General features: G+C 36.2%; 1 protein-coding gene across 1 annotated transcript in view; it reads left to right on the top strand.

Moving 5' to 3' along the window:
• LOC121319874 (MICOS complex subunit MIC19-like) overlaps positions 1-21,723 on the top strand; it is a 69,219-nt gene that overhangs the window by 21,622 nt on the left and 25,874 nt on the right. Inside the window, exon 4 of the mRNA XM_041257786.1 lies at positions 11,803-11,947. Within this exon, the coding sequence (XP_041113720.1) occupies positions 11,803-11,947 (145 nt within the window). The remainder of the gene's footprint in view (positions 1-11,802; positions 11,948-21,723) is intronic.

Below are 21,723 nucleotides of genomic sequence, written 5' to 3'. Positions count from 1 at the left end.
TCCGTGCTGTGTGGATAGTTCATAATATTGCACTGTCACATGATTTTATTTATTTATTTATTTGTTTATTGTCATAAGTGAAGTAAAATAGTAGAGAATACAAGCTAACTGATTTGTCTTTTCCAAAATGAGCCCATCCTAAATAACTGGTTGCCCCCCCCACAGCGTTCATGCTGCCGCCGGGCCTGGGGAGAAGAGAATGGAATGCCAACAGAAAGTTCATGAATACCGCATGCAAGGAATGGATTAAACAGGCTTGTGCTAATTTATTATTATTTTAAAAAGCATTCAAATAGGTTTGTCATTTTTAGGTACTATATTAGTTTTTAAACATGAACTGAACGCAATAATCCAACGCATTGTCTAATCTGCCAACCCATTCTGAAGAGAAATTACAATCATCTTTTACTATCTTGAGAACATCTGCATCTAGCCATTATTAAACAAGGGCCATCTGCAGGGATAGTGGAGCACATCAGGTGCATTCATCGTTCGACCCCCATTAAATTAGAGCTCATTTACCCGAGCGGTGTAACATCTTGGAATATGTTTCATGGCATCTCCTTGGAGGAAATGTACAAAATGGCCACATGCTCCTGTAGCTGAAAAAAAGGCAAATAATACACCAAGCAATTTACAACTTTCTTTAGACAATTGGAATTAATTAATTTTAATACTGGAACAAAGTACAAAAGTAATGGCCATTTACAAATAAAAAAAGAGAACATTGACACGTATGTACTACTATCCCTTAAGGTATATTATAGGTTTAGTATCTGAACGTTTCTTTGGTTACACAAAGCCTCGGATTACTGTGGTACAGTCACTGACCAGGTTTAAAGGGTTTCCAAGTGAACTACATGATCCACAAACCGTTGAACTTGAATGATTCAGTGATCAGTTCAAAAGGTTCTAGAATAAATCACTTTATCATAGTAGTAATAATAATAATAATAGTAATAATAATAATATTAATATTCTGTCCTGTAAAGACTTTATCCCCCTCTAGTGGAATAAAATTAATTCCTTTGACAAGAATGAATGTAAATAGACATGCAGTCATAGCATTTGAAGGATACATTGTTCTTATACATGTAAAACACAGCCCAAATACAAACAAAAATCGTTTCCTTATTCTTGTTGGTTAGAGGATTTGAATCATTTAAAAAAAAAAAAAAAAAAGAATCTAAATTGAAAAAAAGGCACCTGTGATTATCTGTGTCTTGTACTTTATATATATAAAGCATTTACTCCATAAAGTATTAATATAATTCAAAGGGGGTCTGTTCAAATTATTCCTATTTTGGGGTTGATCCTAGGCAAAATAATGGCACGGTTCAAATCCTAAATGCAAAGATCAGGTATAGGTGCATTTGCCGCATGGGTTTTAGAATATTGTTAAACAAGGTTCTTACCTCACAAGCACATATTAAGGTTTTCTTGTAAAATGCTATGGGAATAAAACACAATTATACAAAGTAAAAAGCAACATTAGATCAATTTGAAAGCTTCAGGTGGAGAGTCAATGGAAACACTTTGGTAACTCAATAGAAAATTAGATTTCCCTTTTTTAGATGCATAATTCATAAGTAACCAAGCTTTAAGCATTTTTTTAGGCTTTTGATGGAAACCAAAGAATATTCACACCTTTTTAAATTGAGGGACTTGATTTCCATCCAGGTTACCTGTTGTATGTATGTTTGTTTATTTATTTATTTTCCTTTTGGTTGGCCTATACAGTATATACAAAAATAAGTATTGGGGAAATTGGATTGAGTGTGTGGGCTTGATCATACTGTCTATTCAATTTTGTTGGCCAGTGTTGGCACCCCTCTGTAACCCAAACAAATTACTATTGAGAAATGTATTTTCCGTCACCCATAAAATATTTAGGGTGTTCATCTATTTTTATAGGATTGTTTGAAGCCATAGAACTGAACACATCTCCTATTGTGTCCCCTTGGTAACAGTGTAGAGAGCTTTATTGACCATGGTGTTTTGCTTGGCTGAACAAAATCCGATATGTTACCTCCCGCTTCGCTTGTTGTCTTTTTTTTTTTTTTTCTTTTTTTTAAATTTTTTTTTTCATCACTGCAGTATGATTCCTCAGCAAGATTGCAGCTGTCTACTTTTAAAAAATAAAATGTATAAATTCTAACCTTCTAAAAGTTGGTTGCAGGGTGGCAAATGCTGTTAAAGTGAGAGATCTGGTCCGACACAGGACTGCAGAGGATTAAGAAAAAGGGAAAGATTTGCTCTTTTTAGGCATATTTTTGGCATCTGGCTACATGTCTGATTAAATGCCTCACCATCTGAATGTGTCAGTCTTATACTGCATGTGGTGCCGTAATCCGCAAGCATCAGTGGACCTCAAAGTCTTATCAGATTTAAGATCAGCTGAACTATGCAGGAGGAACTTCATTTGTACGCTGTGATACCATGAGTAAGGTGGTGGAATTGGGGAAAATCCTGAAAGTAGGGTGGAAGATAGTTCATGCTGACTTTTTTCCCTACTGAATTTCCCCTAGACTGAAGATGGACCCATTGCCTACAGTCAGATTTGTTTTTTACGTAAATCTGATTTGACTTTCACGGGGTCACACAAAAAGTATAACAATATGGATCTCCTGGCACCCTGGCCTTTACTTTGGCTGCTAAGTCAAACGCTGTATTTTATGAAATTTGATGGTCTAATTAATGGCCAGGGTGGTACTCAGCCTTACAATTTACTTGTGTCAAAGGTATTTGACTATCGTGTATGCTATGATACATCCTTTGCTATGTAAGTTGAGGAGATGAGAGTACATTTCACCAATTAACAAAACAAAACAAAAAAGGTTTTAAAGTAGTAAATTAATTGCATCTTTGCTGTCTATATATACAACAAATGTAGACTCCTTTCAGATGTTAAAAGGAAAGTGGGGGTAACTCCAGCTAGCTCCATCTGTGGCATTAATTGCTATGAAAGTGTGGGAGTCTTCTCGGGAGATGATCAACAACCCAATTACCCAGTCGCTAGAGGGGTTACGTTTTCACAGAGACTCGTGGCTTTGCAAATGTTGCTAAAAGATTCCTTGTAATAGACAGCATTTATCTTTGTACTGCAGAGGCGGCTGCATACAGAGCCAGATGGTGCCATGCCTCATGAACTTGAGATGAAAATCTGCTTCTGGTCAGCTCTGTGCCGCTGCTCTGAGTTGTACTGTGGAATTGGTCTCGGCTCAGTAGAGCTTGCTGCACACCTGTCTCGTAGTGGTATTGAATAGAAAAGTTCCATTTATTGTGAGAGGAAAAAATATACCTAAAATAAAGGGCCATGCTCAAAGAAATAAGACAAAATGAATACAAAGCAATGGATTAGGTATTGCATTACATTTTGTATTGGACAGATATTCAGCATAGTAATATAGGTATTGGTAAAAAAAAAAAAAAAAAAAAAATTGCATAATTTAGCTAGAACATAAACTAACCAAAAAGACTCCAAATAAAAAACTACAATAATATGCATGACGTAAAAGAGGGACTGTGGGCTAGACATGAGATTCAGTCCATGTTTAATTCACTTTGTCTAAGCACAATTATAACTGAGGGCCTGTGAAGGTTGCTCACTAATATCGTAATTATAATTAAAGCTTCAGAAATCATTCTTTTGTAAAAATAAATAAATAAATATTAGTTTGTATATTGCAGCTGCTGCTGTTGAGATCTTCTGGAGAGTGCTCTTCAAGCCAGCAGAGCAGAACAAACTCCTCTTGCAGATAGGTAGAATTAAACTGGCACGGGAGCTTGCTCTGCAGAAAAAAGGACAATAAGCAAAAAAAAAAAAAAAAAAAAAAAAAAACAAATTCTTTGTCTTGAGAAAGACATGCCATGCCATTGCTTTTTAAATGCTTATCCACAGAAAAAAATATATATGATTGTGTTTCTTTACCTCGACCACCACCGCACTATGTTTTCCTGTCCAGCCTGTTCGTCCCATTGCAAGGCATTTTGAACCTCATTTTGTGCTATATTTAATCATGCTATGAGAGATTGGGTTTCTCCAGATTGAGTTCTGTACTGTAGCTCTTGATTAGGAAGGGCCAGCACTGTGATTGACAGCTAAGGATTATTCATGTTCTGCCCCTGAAGCCCCCTCCTACAGGGGATCATTTGTTCTGTCCCTGTGGAAAATAACCCCATGGAAGGATGACCTCTCTGGCTCCAATTGTACAATGACCAACAGAGCAATGATTTTTGACAACCTAATTTGTGTAAAAATAAAAGTTAATTATCTTTCTGAAATCTATTGAGCAGTACAAATTTAATCCTATACTTAGAACAAATTGTGCACAGAGACTATTGCCTCCTCACCTGGCCTGTCCAAGACAGATTTTAAGGCATTTTGTGTAAGTGTTTGGAATCTCTTATTTCCAGTGCTTGATCATTCTTTGTTCACTGTGTAAAGGCAACTGTGTTCCAAAACCTTTAACTTAATGTATTTTACATTGTTTGTTTTATTTCCTTTTTAGAGGAATACAGCAAGTGAATTTTAAAGATAACAATATTTTGGATGAACGTTATCAATGCGCAAACAAAACAAGACTAATGTGAAGCAACATATATGCAAACCCTGCTAAGTCAATTAATTCTAACAAAATACCATTAATAAATGTACAAAAACTGCCATTTAAGGATAAAGTGTGCCACATTTAAGTAGAAGGATGCATTTCTTTTTTTTTATTTGGAGTGCCCTGCCGACCTAAGGCCTCCTTACCCAGGTGGTGCTCGTCCAATTGTGCGCCGCCCACTGGGAACTCCAGGTCACTGTCGCAGTGACATAGCCTGGATTTCTGTTGGTCAGTTTTGACCCTCAGATTTTAAATAAACAACCATAACATCATCAGAACTGTGTTGTTTGGAGCACTGTATCACCACTGCATCTGCGCACTGCAACCCACTTTCCCACACCGCTCTATTGCACTGATAGTGTAAGGATTATTGCCTACATTGTCAAACAGCTTACACATCAGTAATGATCCATGATGTGGTATGGAACAGAAAAGCCAGAGCTCTTATGTGTTTTTGTTTTTTTCTTCTTCCTGCAGTGATTTAGAGGACAGAGCTTAAACCCCAGTGCACTAGAGAAGCCATTTTGAAAAGAGCTTTGGAACATACTTTAGAGTTATAAAGTAAAGTTGTCAGGATTTGTCAAATTACAGGTACATTATTTAAACAGTTGCAGCAACCCGTGGGGATGTATAATGCTATTTTTCGGAACCCTGCTACTTACTTTTTAAGCTAAAAAATTTACAGGAAAATGAAAAATTCCAACCTAATTGACATTTTTGTATACTTCAGAGTAGTAAGGTAACAACAGTTTTTTTAATACATTAAATGTTTAGACATTGTTTCTTTTATTGTCTGATCTGTGTATTTTATGTCCCTCAGTTATGCTACATTACAGACCATGAATGACACTTTATTCCATGTTTCAATCTGCCACTGAGACTCACTTGCAATCTTGTTCATTTCCATTGTTGGCAGATCAAACTGATTTCACTTGTGGTTATGTCAGCCAAGGCTAGGATTGTGGGCTGGCAAAACTTGCTCTCTCCAACTCACACTGAGGGTGGAATTTGTCTCATGAGCACGAATAAATGGCCTACGCAAAATGCACGAATCGCAGTTCGAAATGACTAGGCATTTGGTTAGGAACAGAGCACGAGGTGACAACCGAACGGTTCTGACTTCCGCTCGCAACTATTACTGCTTTACCGTGTCTAAAAATACAAAAATAAGATGTCTTTACTGATAGCCCATTGACTTAATTCATCCCACATAATGCCAGGCAGATAGTATCCTGAAAACGTGAGCATTTATAAAAGTTAAATTCTGGAACTGTAAAGTGTGACTATTAAGTGTATCTATAGACATTGTTTGGGTTGCACTGCTGCTACCTGATTGTAAAGAATGAAGATGCTAATTCTGGGACTGGAGCCAGAAAGGTTAACAATACCACCAAGTTTTGGGATAGATTGGAATTGCCTGAAGCCGTTCATAATATCGTGTGCATGGTATGTGGGTTTAAATGTCTGTGGATTGCTGTACCTAAGCACAGTACTGTAAAGTTTATCAGCCTGTGATCAAGATGTGAGTGGTGTAGTAAACAATGCAATGTCCAGGCAAAAATTCTCTCCCAAAACATCCGTGTTTATTTTAAATCGGCAAATAATAATAATAATCCACCCGTTTACCAGCGATGATATCGGGGAGATCACAGCAGGTTACAGTCCTGTTCCAAAATTGAAAAGAATACACTCCTAAACCACAGTTCTCCATGCACGAAAATGTGCTCCTTTCCTCCAGGAATAGTGGTGAGTGTTGTGCTGTGAGGGACGTGGTCCGGGTTTGGTGATGGCTCCGTGGCTGCAGCTCCCGACTTTTACTTCTCCTCTACAAAACACAAGCTCCGGCTATATTAAGCGTTCAGTACAAGGGTCAGTACTGACATAGCTGCTTCTCCTTTGTACCCCAAAAATCCTCCCTGCATTCAATCCTTGATCTGTCACACAGCCTCATAAACAAAATTATGTTAATGAAATCACAGAATCAGTAACATCCTTCCTTGATTGGGTGCAGTACACCTTTGACACCAGTAGTCCAAATTTATGGCAAATTGGAACTAACAACCTGTGTCTATAGTTTCTTTATTTTAATTGCATCGTTATAGAACCAAAAATGTTTATTGGAAACCACAACAATGAGGTGTCTGAAAAGATCTTTTAAGAGATAAAATTGGTGTTTTTGAGTTTCTTGGTTTATTTGAATAGTGTGAATCTGTACTGAGGTTAAAGGTTTCACAGGAAAATATATCCCCATGCAGAAACCCATGTCCGCAGCTGTGATTTTAAACTCTTAGCATTGCATCCAAGAGGCACTCTGCCTCATTAAATATTTAACCCCAGGATTTAGAAACATTAGTCTTCCATTAATATTGTATGGCCCCTTAAACTGCTTTGTTCAAAACATTTGTGCATGTTATGCAAGTCTGTCAAATTCCAATTACTATGTGGCTCATATTGAGATATAATACAGTACTTAGTAACAAGCAAGGAGGACAAGGATAGCTGTGCTTGGTTAATGATTGAGTAGTCTTGGAATCTGGGATGAAAATCGCTGCTGCTTTTATGTGAACCAGGCAAGTCTAGGACCCACTTCACACTTGCGATTTGAGGCAGCTCAGGGACGTATTTTCTCATATGTGAACACTCCAAAAAAAGAAAAAGCAGCCCAGGGCCAGCCCAGATTTAGGCCATTGTTTCGATGTGTTCGAGGGCCTGCAATCCGGAACCAGTGCAGGCCTTTACATACGTATGAAAGCAAAGCAGATTTTGGGACGTTTTTCGTATCACATTACCAATATGGTTATGTAGCTGAGTAGACAGTCCCATGCGCATGAAAGGCAAATAGAAAGCTGAATCTGTGCTAGCGGTGGATCAGTATTGAATGGTAATTATTTCTACATTATACAACTTTAATTACAAAAATATGAAATTTAAAGAAAATCTAGCGGGTTAACGTTCAGGTTGTTTCTGCCACATAATATATGAGCTGCAATGCTTTCATAATGCTTAATTTGTCAATTAAATTTTCTTCTTGTTATTTAGTAACTAAGCAATAATTATAAAAACTTCAGGATTGTGGATCTCAATAATGGTGCTGACGACTCGGCATATTCAGCCACCATTGTTTATTTTCGATGATATACATAGCTACAGAAGTGTGTGTCTTTTTACATTAAAATTATTTATTTTAGCTGCTTGCATTTACACACACACAAAATACTGTTCTCATTCACGCATACTAAGATTGTTGATGCACCATGTATGTGAACCTGCACTGTAATATCTCAATGCCTGCTGTGATTATTATTGTTAACGTTATTCTACTGGTACTAGAGCAGTGGTTTATTATGTATTGTGCATGTTGTTGAGCAAAGTGTATTTGATATGTGACGGCGAATTGCTGTATTTAGATTCAGGCGATCTCTTAATGAGGTTGCCATTTACATGAGGGGCAAGGGTTTTGTTACTGGCCATATGTTTGGTAATCTTCTAAGAAAAGGTATAATGCTAATGTTCAGTCTGTACTGGTAATGGTTAGGGACTGGAGAATAATAATGAGTAAATGATAGAATAGTTTAACGATCGTGTTTGTAAACAAAGACAGTATTCATGCAGGTTAAACAAATACGTATAAATGATAAGAAACGTGTAATAATGTTATTTAATGCTGTATATTTTTCCATAGGAGGGATCAGTAATATTAGGTGGTCAGTTGTCTTGTGAATGTCAGTCATTGTGTACAACCTGATAGTCCTTTTATACCTGTCAACACTAGTCAACACTAATTTTTTAATTTTTTTTTAAATATATACCATAGAATTGCTACTGTACCACACTGAAAAAAAAAATATTAATAAGATAACATCTGCTACAAAAGGATTACTGTAGATCCTGGTTGTTCTTCCATTCTGAGTGCAGGCTATCGTTCCATAAAAAAAAACAAGCAGTTTGCCACATTTTAGGCCTGCTTTTCAGTCGCATGTAAAAATGCAAATGTGAATGGGGTTGCAGACCTAAATATGGGGCGGCCCTGGGCCAGCCGAGTAGTGTGAACAGGGTTTAGGGCTTGTAATAGTACCATTCCAGCTTTTCAACTTTCTTTGTATATTACTATCATGGCAATGGGTCGGGAACAACATCTAAAAGCTTTAAATAATGTTTTTGGTATGATTTTTCTACCTCAAGGAATATGTTTATCTGAATTCAGAGCTGTTAAATGTTTATTTTTTTATCCTGCTGGCGTGACTTGCAGTAACAATAAGAATGCACTGTTGACATGGGCCTGTAAAACGAATTTGTAGTGTGGCTGTTGCTTCAGTATATCTTAAATTCTAGAACTGTATTATAAAATAAAGGGAGTATACAGATTTATGGAGAAGGTAGTGTCTAGCTAGTCACCCTTTTATCATTGATAACAATTGCAGACTTCCAAGGCGGTGTGTGGGTGTGATTGATCACTGTTGCGTAATCTGTACCTGACTCAAGATTTTCCTAATTAATGTTTAAATGCACATTGAACTTCCAGAACCCACTATAGTGTTTTAAGTATAGTCCTAAATATGAGTGTCCTCTTGAAATTAATATTTTAGTTAACCTACTGGTAAATGTTCACCCAGTGGGATAAATTATTTCTTTAGTGAGATGGTTTCTAATACATGCTAGTCTAACCTTTGGAAATCTTCCCTGATTTACTATTTTAAAGAGTATTCGGCGACTGTTTATATATCTTCAATGTCATGAAAGAATTGAAAGTTTAAGGAGGTGACCATTTAAATATAATGTGAGTAATGATGGAAACCTGTGTTAAATTATGCAGGCGGTGCAGCAACATTGATGCCAAGGTGAATTATTAATTGTTAGTTTAGCTTACAAGGTTCATGCTGTGCTGAATCCATACAGTATCTGCAACGTAGCGTAATGTTTCATGTTAAAGAGCTACCCTCAGTTACCATCCCCCCCTCTTCCCAAAGGAACACAAACCAGGGTAATACTTGGAAGCAGGTTCAAACTTTTGGGACTAGACTTCAGTCAATTAAGAAATTATTCAAGGTCCCATATTATTGGCCTTCTGTAAAGTGATGTATTGCTGATTGATGCTGCTTTCAAAAATGAATTGTAACATGTTGATAAAATGCCTTTATTGCCTTGAAATGCAGTTGTGGATGGCAGATGATGACATGCTCTCGATGTCACCCTAATGCATCTGAGTAGATACAAAAGAGTGGTTAGCGATGCATTAGCTTTGGTAACTCAGACTGTAGCTGTCAGTTATTTTAAAGCAGCAAAGGTTGTAGCTGTTTTAAATATTTTTTGTAATAAACTGCAAGGTGGGAGGTTGTCCTACTATAATGAAGTAATGTACAGTTGCCTTTACTCCCCAAAGTTTACATTAAGAAACTATCTCTATCTATCAATCTAGAAATGCGTAGAAAATGAATTAAAAATAAAAGCTGAAATAGCTTGGTTGGATAAGTGTCCACCCCCCCTTATAATAGCAATCCTAAACTAGCTCAGTTGTAACCAATCACCTTCAGAATCACACACCAAGTTAAGTGGCCTCCACCTGGATTAAATTGACATGATTTCAGGATAAGTTTAGCAGTTCCTGTAGGTTCCCTCTGCTGGGTAGTGCATTTCAAAATAAAGACTCAACCATGAGCACCAAGGCGCTTTCAAAAGAACTCTGGGACAAAGTTGTTGAAAGGCACAGATCAGGGGATGTATATAAAAAAATATCAAAGGCCCTGAATATCCCTTGGAGCACGGTCAAAATGATTATTAAGAAGTGGAAGGTGTATGGCACAACCAAGACCCTGCCTAGATCAGGCCGTCCCTCCAAACTGGATGACCGAGCAAGAAGGAGACTAATCGGAGATGCTACCAAGAGGCCAATGGCAACTTTGCAAGAGCTACAAGCTTTTATGGCCAAGACTGGTCAAAGTGTGCACGTGACAACAATATCCCAAGCACTCCACAAATCTGAATCCACAGTCTTGAATCCCGTTTGAAGTTTCCAAAAATACACTCGGGAGATTCTGTAGCCATGTGGCAAAAAGTTTTGTGGACGAAACTAAAATAAACTGGGACGGATGTTCACCTTTCAGCATGACAATGAGCCAAAGCACACAGCCAAGGCTACACTGGAGTGGCTAAAGAACAAAAAAGACAAATGTCCTTGAGTGACCCAGTCAGAGCCCCGACCTAAATCCAATCAAAAATTTGTGGCATGACTTCAAGGTTGCTGTCCATCAATGCTCCCCATAACAACTTGCACTATAGCAAAGTGTTTGTCAAAACTTTCTTTTAGTATTTTTACTTGTCTAAAAACTTTTGATGGCAAGTCTTAATTCTGATATGGAAATGGTACCTCTGTAAAAACAAAGTACTTGATCAGCAGTGCTTTGATCAGCAAAAATGCTTAGGTGTCATTGACCAATGGCACCCCCCTCACCATCTCAGATTCTTTATTGCATGTGGAAGTACCTGGATGTGTTTTAAAAAGAATTCCAGAATATCAATCCTCAACCTATTTTATTTTTTAACTTATGGGGCTACAGTAGAATGGGAGGGTACCCTTGATGGATAAAAACAAAAACTGAAAAGGGCTGTGTGGGACAGGTCAGATCTTTCACAGTAGTCAAGATGATATATCAATACTTGCTGCACACCCAAAACTTTTCTTTAGTTTAATAATGTCAGTGGATGTTAAATTGATGAAGACAAATGTATAAAGAAAAAGTGCAATAACACCAATAAAAATGCCACGTTGTACTTGCTTGAACTCCTGAACCACTGCAGTTCTCGCCTTCTATGTGATTTCTCCAGATTTTCTAACAGCAGTAAAGACTGCATTGTCAGTGTCACTGTCACAGAGTTATGATTCCTGTTTTTTCATTGTCATGGGGGAAAAAAATTGTAAAATGTAAGGCATGCTTTATCCTTTTAAAATTACGTTCTTTTTTCACTCAATAATGCTGCAGTATTTTTACATGCATTTTTTTTAATAAAGTGAGACTGGACTTGTTCCTTAAAATAAATTGTCTTCCTTTTAGGTTTTTCAAAATCCCATTATTTTCAGAATATTTATTGTATGTATTTATTTATATTGATATGCAGTGCTTACACACAATTACTTTATGCCTTCCTCTGTCTAATAAAACTTTGGATTTTAACTCCCCCCCCCCCCCCCCCCCAGACTGGAACAGGATAAAACTCTTGTTCGTGAAGAAATCAGTAAAGTTCTGGAGCGAGAGCGAGCTGCTGCCAATGAGAGAATTTCCAGGGCTGTACTACGGGAAAAGGTGACCACTGAGGAAGAGCGGCTGAAAACCAAGCGCTTTGTAAGTACCCTATGATACTGTACTTGGCTCTGCTCAACTTTACCCTCTGTAGCTCTCTCTATATCTTCCTTCCTAGCTCTCTAACTGTCACTGTTGGATATTAAAGCTGCAATTCAATGAGAACACAAAACAAGTTAGTCACACAAATGGAATAGGTACTGTCAGTGTTTAATACCAATCGAAGGTCTGCCCAAACAAAGCATTAATGGTTATGTAAATGTAGATGATAAAGCTGATGAGAAACCTTAAATAATTCCTTGTACAGCCATTCATAGATTTTAACGAATCTGGCGCTTAACCCAGGCTCCAAATAGCTTATTGGCATGGTATTATTTGAATCATGGTAAATGTCAGAGCTGTGAGTAAAAAATCTATACCTGAGACTGAGCACAGGGTCAATTCTATTATCAACTTCTAATAAAGGCTTGGCATATACAGGTAAAGCAGCACTTTCAGGCACTGGCTTCAATTGAGTTGTCATTAAGGCAAGTTTGGTGATGTTATTTAGTAGCTGACTTACTGATATGAAGACGTGGTGAAGAAAGTTGATGTATTTTTTTTTTTTTTAGTTTAATTGTTTTTAACAACCTGTGTTTTTGTTAGTCAGCATGTGATCCATCTAATACTATCAAATGCTAAGCGAGTTACAAGTTAAAGTGCATAAAAAAAAATAAAATAAAAACAGTTTGAAACTTGTAATGCATAAGTATTAAGGAATTAGAGGGAACAAGACCCTGCATGGAACAAGAGAAGCTAATTGAATTACTGTTTAATAGAGTAGCTATAGTACTAATCTGGAGCAGACAAAGGTGTCTGATTTTGAATAGGGGTTCTCAGTGTGGAATATCATCTTCGCCCTTGGAGATCAAATATCTGCCAAGGTACAGAATATTAATAGGTCAAAGTAGGCCTGATGGGTCTCACTGTACAGTAATAGCAAATATAGTTACCGTAAGACAGTCACGACCAAGTTGCTGTGTAAAAGGTGTGCAGTACCTCCAGTAATGTTCTAAGTTGAAATTTTGGCACCTGTTTTTAAATTGTATTGTCTTAAGTGTGGCTTTTCTAAACTAGTGGATCTGAATTACTAGAGGAGGCAAAGAGCATCCTCAGGAGTTTTCAGTTGTTTTTACAAGAGTATTGGTTACATACCTCATTTTGCTCATTCATTGTTTTAATAGCAACAAAAAATATCATTTTTAGAAGATGCTGAAATACCAAGCCTCACAGACTGAGGTGGAATGTGCTCTGTAATATGTTTCCATCTTGTGCAGATAAGGGAATAACACCTTCAGACTTAAGTAATGAGCGTTCTGTCGTTACCGTTATTTATATAGCAGAGGTCAGTGAACCTGTATCGCATTTTATTGGATATTGCTCATTTTTAATAATATATGGTTGATTCCTGATTTTTGTCGCAACATCCATCACAACTCATCTATTACATTTAATAAGCCATGCTAGCAAGTCTCTGTCCCCATCTTGATCTCCTCAACACTATACTAGAGTTTGTTGTGGATTGATTTACTGTAGACATTCAGCTCATTATCTGTGAGTGTGAATATAACTGCCATTTATTTGTTGTCCTATTGACAGCTTACACAGCAGTTTACCTTCACATGGTCTATTAATGCCACAAAGTAACATTTTGCATTTATCAAGTTAGTAGCTAATCTATACAGTCAATGGAACTATTAGATGAAAGTAAAATGTGAACAAGCTAAAAGCCTGCATCCGTTGTACAAGTAATATTGGTGTCTTGCATACTTTTTGCTGGATAACATGGAAAGAAGTTTTAATACAATATAAGATGCATGTGATAACAGGTTTGTACACTCTGTTAGTTTTAAAAGGAGATTATCAGAGGAGGTACAGTAACTGGTAAATGCGAGATTGCAAGATTGCATTTAATTGCGCTGATAGTGACCGTCTGATTACTGGAATGAACACAATCGCACATTGCTGGAGGAACGGATGTTGCTCAAGAGATAACATAGGTTAAGCACAAAAGAACAAAGGGTCACACCAAGATAACGCCATCTTAGGCAGTGTGAGCCAGAACCGGTTTATTTACGACACGTACACAAGACCCTCCACAGGGTGCCGGAGGTGATTGAACACACAGAGAAGGAAGGGGAGGGGCTGAAGTCAATGGCTACTTAATCAAGGTGCGCTCAGCTCGTTTCACTTTCTTTCATTCAGACTAGTATTAAGATCAAACCTACAGTGTTGCATTATGTTCTTTTTGTTCTGTTCTGCTTTATTTTGAACTTAAGTTTTGCTCTGCGCATATGAAAGTCTGCTCGATACTGTTTTGCTTTGAGTGTTCTTTCTGTTTCCAGAAACTGTTTGCTCTTTTAGTGGGGAAATAATTCCCTGCATTAATTGAATAAACCAAAGTAATAGCTGAAGAAAAGGAGATGCTTTTCTTTGCATCTAGTTCACATCAAGAAACAACTGCTCGCTTCTACTTTTAGAAACTACTTCACTTTTCAAATATGTATCAAATAACCTACGTTCAAAAGTGTTTTAATCACATTACTTCAGACCAACCAAAAAGTTACCAGATGATGAAAAAGTATGTGGAATCTACAAAAGTGTTATGAATGCATCCCATTAATATGGTGTCATTTGAAATAAAATCCCACTTTTTTTTTGCCTTTTTCCTAAGTCTATTCTATATCTGTTCTTTGAATATTTGAAGTGAATATAATAAGTGAAGGTCTTTGGTGGGATTTAGGCACTTCAGAGCTTTCTTTTCTTTTCTTATCTGCTTCTTAAAAAACCTACTCTTGTTGATATAAAGTGAATTATTAGCATTTTCCAACAGTAATAGCCTCTAAGGAGGCTAGAAAGGTAAAATCAAGCAGTATAGGAATGAACATGAATAAAAGAAATGTAAATCGGAGGCCTGCATAGTACACTTTCAGTGTAATAGATCAACTCATTAGGTTTTATTTAAAACATTAACCTTTTTAAAGGTTTAGTTTAAGTATATTGGATAAGAGTATCGCCATGGTCCAACCAAGGGTAAAAGAAGGCAGTCGTCAAGCTGTCAGTTCTCTCAATTTTTATTGAAAATATGCTGCTTTCTGCAAAATGTGAAATCCTTCATGCTTTGTCAGATGTTGCCTTCGGAGTGCCTATATTGAAGTCAATCTCACTGCAGTAATTTGTTTTAGAATATTGTGAAAATATTTAGGGAAGAGTACGCACCTTAAAATAAGACTGCATGCATAATGAGTTCTCTGGTTATTTGCCCCAAAATGTATAGTTTTGTATTTATTTTAATTTATCTTTTTATCACTTGTATATATTGGTGGTGTAATATGAAGTATTTGGAAAATTTCTTTTTTTTAAAGAAATTGTTTTTAAAAAATAGACATTTGCCATAGCTCAACTGAAAATGTACTTTTAAATGTGAGCATGTAGTAGACTGTAAGTTGTATGTGTAAGACACTCGCAAATGTCTTTTGCTTTGATTACTACTGGGGCTTTGTTAGAACAATTGTTCACATAAAGCATTGCAACAAAAGCTGAAAGTAAAGTTGTCGGATGTTGTCATTGACTCAATACAAATTTGTGAGAAAGCACTCCAGAGCACTGTTTCTACAGTGTTCTGGAGTGCTTTTTGCTTTTTTGATCCACTGAAATATTGTTTTTGCTGCCATTAAGATTCTGTGTGCATTTTACTATAGGTCTAAAAAAGTATTTGCATGAACAGAAGACCATGCTATTTTCCTGTCAATAATTGGTTGGTTTCATATAATTAAGTTCTGTAGTTTTGTTTCCGATTTTATTTTGCTGATTTACAATGTGCAATGTAATATTTTCTCTATGTTATTGTGTGGTGGAGTTAAGAGGGGACCACCAATTTAAGGCTTATTAAAAGTTTAATAAAAAATATGGACACCTTTCTTGGTCCGTTTGGGGATTCCTCCTCACATCAGAGCTTTATGATTTTCAATGCAGTCTCAACCTAAAATAATATCCGGTTTTAAAAATCCCATTGGTATTTTTTTAGCTGCAGGTCGCTGACCTGATTACAGTGCAGCAGGTAATGTTTGAGCAGCATGACAAAGTGGTAACATTGTAGCCTTAGAGCACTATACATTGTGATAGATAGTTATTGGTGTTAAGAAACGGCTAATGGGCATATATATGCTCAATATAAATGGATTCCTGAGCATATGTCACATTCATTAGTTATTAGCATACTTTACAGATTTTAAGTATTTGTCTCGGAAAGTGACTGCAGCTCTAAGAAGACTGAATACATATCTGGTTCACCAAAATCCAATAATCTCGTACTGATTTTGCAAGTAAGAACCAGTACAGCAGTGGCAGCTATGGTAGAAAGAAAGGTGTTGTAATGTAGTAGAAAACACTTGTACAAGATCATTGTGTGTTTCAGTAAAAGTTTAAGCAAAAGAGAATTTACAGTATTAAAAAAATATAAAAAATGAATGTGCAGAAACTAAGTATCTGCTCTAGCCAAGTTAAGGTTATTGAGTTCCTTTTGTTGCAAATGTTTTCAGCAACGGTACCTGCCTGAGAGAGACTCTATTATACTCACATAGGGGTAGGTTTGCTAAAGTGTTGTGTCTGCCGCAAACCGGTTTTAAACAAACAGTCTCAATTGTTGCTGGCATTTCCCAGTCCACCTTTTCTCGTGCTTGCCAGTTGTGCTCAATGCATTTTTGAGGTGAACAGCGAAATATCAGGGGAGCTATTGACTGCATACATGTGCTGCTAACCCCTCCAGCTCATTCTCAGCATCTGTATAGGAATAGGAAACACACCTTTTCTATTAATGTGCAGGTGGTTTGTAATTCTGCACAATTTAGCACTGCATCACTGACTTAAATAAAAACGGGCAGTATACATTTGGCTTATAGGCTTCTCGTGATAATACGAATAGTGGTGTAATGCAAAATGTGTTGCTAGTCCCTTGAAATTCGTAACGAGAATTGACTGTCCTGTAAGTATCATAACTTGTCAATGTGGCACCATGTCTATTTTGTATTAACTGTCAAGGCTGCCAAGTTAATAATAATAATAATAATAATAATAATAATAATAATAATAATAATAATAATAATTTTATTTTCAATTTAAAATATTATTTTATTTGCATTACCCCAATGTGTGCAATGCAGCAGCATGATTTATTTTGTGTTATCATACCAGTAGCCTACAGGCTAAAGTAAAAAAGTATGTTGCTGTTCATTTGATTTTCCTACTGTATACGTGTACTGTACAGATTTAGATTTTTTTCACAATGTAATGTGTAGCCTACCCAAAACATTAGTGTTATTTCAGCACAATGATTTATAAATTTAAAATACACTGAGCACTATAAATGTGTGTGTGTTTATTATTTTTTTTTATGTTTTAAACCCTGACGCCACCTAATGTCTGACAAATGTATTCGGTTTGGCGGGTGGCTACTCCTGTATGATAATGAAAAGCTTTTTGGTAGAAACATGCTTTTGAATTTGAGGTGAAGGTGGGGGCCCAACTATAGATTTGTGATGGGATTAAACTGCCTTTCATTTTATATAAATAAAAATTAGTGTTAAAATAAGTAAAATGAAGATGGAATAGAAGGGGGAGATAAGCCTTGGACAGATATTTCAATCAAAGTGCACGTGATCAGTCTTGACGATAGAATTATGAAATTCCACTTTCATTTTCTAGAAAAATTCTGAAATATTGAATCAGAGGCCTTTTGGAGATTTGTATGTTCTGATAAAGCCTTACAATATGTAATACATTTCTAATCCTTTTAAAGAACTACGCCTGCTTTATTATGTACTGTACTAAAGCAGAACCACATGCTTACTGCACACCTTAGCCAGCATTTTTATTTTTTTTTTATCTGACTAGCGGCATAGTGTACTTTTTTATTACCACATGTCATTGATCAGAAGATGAAGTAAGACTTGTGTTTATACTCAGCTAAGAAAAACCTTTGGGGCACACTTAGTAGAAGTTCATTTTTTAGACACTGAGAGGGTGGGCCAGTTTAAGTTTTTTGCTTGCAGCATGTGGTCCATAGTTGCTTCTGAATACTAAGTACTGGCACTTACCTACTGCAGTTCTGAAATGATGCACTGGTAAAGCTTAATTTCAGTAGCAAAAATTCACACAGGCTAGATTTGCTGCAGTACTTTTCACCTTCACATAGCTCTACTCCCTGAGGTATTTTAAAATAAAATAAATGATTCAGTAGTGTGTGTGTGAAGGCAAGTGCATCACAGTAAAAGCATGTTTTGCTCAAAGAAGGCAACTTGTTATACTGTACACGCTTCATTGGCTTCACAAGAAGTGCAAGTAATGGGGTGTGAGACATAAATATGAACTTGCACTAATTACAAAAGCATAGTTGAAATTCTCAATTTGTAAATAACAATTCAGCATATTTTTACCCAGCTACAAAAGCGTTGTTTTAAACTCTTATTGTAGTGGATGTATTTTAAAGGTTGTCTGTTTACTGCGCTTGATAAAAAATAATACAAGTATAGATCACCTATGCAGAAACATGAAATAATACTACTGCCATTTTTCCTTGATGAAATTTGCTGTTGTAAGTGAACTACAGTAAACACTTCTTCTAATTGTTAAATTGTTTGCATATTTTTTCAGTAAGCAGCACAATTTTTTTTTTATTTTAAAAAATTGTCGACAGTGTAGCATAAGTTTAGATATTGTAGACATTTTCTACAGACTATTCTTTCATTATATCCAAGTCAATTAATAATGTAATTGTCTTTTCTTGCAAAAGTTCACGTTAGAGGTATATTGTTATATATATGTTATAGATTGCATTAACTAATGTAGTTAATTTCTAGTGGCAGTGGAAACTTACATCAACAGCCAACGCAACATGATATTTAAATCAATGTGTAAAATGGGGGAATTGCATTATACATACATTTATAACCTCAGCCAATCTCATTACAATTTTCACAATTTACTGGAAGTGAGTAAAGTGTGATGTGGACCCATGTATTGAGGGAACTTTTAATATTAGGAATTGATATAAGAAGTTAAAATTGCTTGCAGAAAAAGATGCATAAAACAATATAAATGTATAACTACAGGCTTCAGAGACTGTTGAGCAATAATTTGAAGTAACTTAAAAGTAATAGGCTACTTTATAGTTTGCATTTAACTTTGCTTGAAGACAAATATTTCTGACTGGGAGGTGGGGGGGGAGTTGTTAAAAAAACAAAACAATTTAAACAAATATATGTTTTCAGTGATAATTTTCCAGTGTGTTGTAGCTTTAAAATACTCAGGTGGTCAGCAGCATAAATTCAACCTATACAGCACTCTCCTCAGTAGGAATGCACATTGAAAACCATTTAGGTTGAGAGTCTTTGACACAGGCTCTCTAACTGACTTTTTCTCTTAAAATAAAATAACAACTTTTGTGCTCAAGCAAACCAACTTTTACTAGTGATCGTTCTTTCATAAAGTTCAGTTAAAATACAAGTGTTGTCATTTAACCAGTCTGCACATATATCCATTTTATACTGTGATAACATGGCTGAAAGTATAAAATACTGACATGTTGATTTTTTAAACTTTGCAGTTATCTTAACTGTTATCTGGACTTTTAAAACTAATAAGTTGTGGCCTCTATAAATCTCTTGAACATGTATTCTCCATAAGAAAAACTGGTACACCAAGTTGCTCTTTACCTCTAAATATTTATTTAAAAAAAAAAAAATCCCTGTCAATATTTACAATATTCATTGAAATTTGGATTCAGCTGATATTTGTCTGGGGTTCGCTCCTTTGTCAGCCTGACCCAAGAAGTAGTCAAGCAGGTGCTCTAATTGGCAGTGCCATGACCTAGAAGAGAGGGGGTGCTTGTCTAGGTTCTTAATTGGCACTGACTGCTGCCAATACACTGTGAAACCAAGGAAAAGTGGATTGATGGTTAGATACAGGTGTCAGAAAAGCTGCTTTTGACAGTCAATTTACAACTGAGAGGGGAAGAAAAAACATGTTTTTAATGCATGGTGGTTCTGAATCTAAAACAAACTAGGCAAACTTATAATCCTCAAACAGAAACCTTTCAGCAAGAAGACAACTCTTGAGGTGGAGGGTGGACGGACAGACAGATGGACTTGGTAATGAAATACTTACATACTTTTTATTGGGGGGGGGGGGCAGTTGATAACATTAATATTAAGGGAGATATTAAGTAAATCAAAGGCAACAGTAACGACATTCAATTCAAGTCTTAGACCTAAATTCTCAAAGATACCCACATTATGCTAATTTAATGGTGCTTTTTTAGAAATATGTTTAAAGAAAAAAAATAATCACATTTTATATGTTTATACATTTTAATATTTTAAACATCTAATGCCCTTGCGGATTTTGTAGTCTGAGAGTACACTGACTAGAAACAAAACAAATGATCATGTGATAGAGCTAAAAATTACAAACAAAAAACAAATTATTGTCTGGGACTAGGATTTTGCTGAAATACATTCAATAAAGTACTAACTTTGCTAAGGGAGCAAGAGCACAGCTGCTCTTCCAGTGAATTGAAAACGTGTAAGCTCCATTTATAAATCTTTAACACCAGGCAAAATCTGTAGACAAGTAAAATAATTTGCTGGGCAGTGCCTACCATTGCCTACCCCTATGCCTGCCAATGTGAAGCTATATTTTTATTATTCGGCTGTTGTAGTACAGGTCTGTGTTGGCAAATGGTTTGGTTTATTTAATGTATATACAATTACATATTTATTTGTGTCATTTTATATTTGTGTTCATGAATCTTTAAAGGCATTTACTGTTGATGGCACAGTTTTGTTATATACATACACACATATACACTGCTGTGCAAAAGTCTGGACATGTTGCATTTTTCTACTCTGGTGCATTATGAGCATCAACAATTTACTCTAAGTCTCTAAGTCTCTAAGTCTGGAAGGAAAAACATTGAGGGAAATAGCTCACATCACTCGATTTTAAGATTTGGTATCCGAAGCATAATCAAGTACAGAGAAACATCATCTGTAATTGACAAACCCAGGACTGCAATAATTGAAGATAACATCCTTAAGGAATAGAAAGAAGACAAGCTTTGAATTGACGACAGAACTGGCAGAAGGCACAGGTGTTGTTGTTCATCAAATCAACAGTTTGAAGGTCACTCTTGAAATCAGGACATAAAGGATATGTGTTTTTTTTCTTCTGATTTATTTTCTTCTTTATTTGTCACCATTCCTTTTGTTTTGTCACAAGACCAAGGGAAGTGTGACATCTTTTGATTGTTTGTCATGTTCCACTTGTCTCTGTCTGCTTCAAAAGTCTTCACTCTGGTTTAAGTCTGTGTAATACTGGCCAGAAACAATTTCTGTTGCTGTGGGCCCTCCAATGAAAGCAGGAGCACACACAGTGTTAGGTGTCTATCAAAAAATAAAATAAAACCAGGAATCATTTAGCCTTGAACCAGAAACTAGACTAAATATGTTGATCATCTCGTCTTTCAGCCACCTGAAACTTAAAACCGAAAAAAAGCTTATTTCTAATCTCCTCACACCATTATAATACTCCTTTCAAATAGCCATTCTATGTGAAGGAAAGAGAAGCATGGTTGCGGCATGATCAATTTTTGTGGATGTGTCTTCACCATAATCCTGCCGTGAGGTTTTCTAATACGTACCGTGAGCCCTTTGCTACTTTTAGAGGTAAAGATAGTGTGTTTGAGGGATGTATTTGCTTGATTAGTAGTGCAGAGAAAGGAC

The sequence above is a fragment of the Polyodon spathula genome, chromosome 8 (assembly GCF_017654505.1).
Source record: "Polyodon spathula isolate WHYD16114869_AA chromosome 8, ASM1765450v1, whole genome shotgun sequence".
Classification (NCBI taxonomy): domain Eukaryota; kingdom Metazoa; phylum Chordata; class Actinopteri; order Acipenseriformes; family Polyodontidae; genus Polyodon; species Polyodon spathula.
The sequence above is the reverse complement of the archived record's forward strand: the minus strand, read 5'-3'. Positions and strand labels throughout refer to the sequence as shown.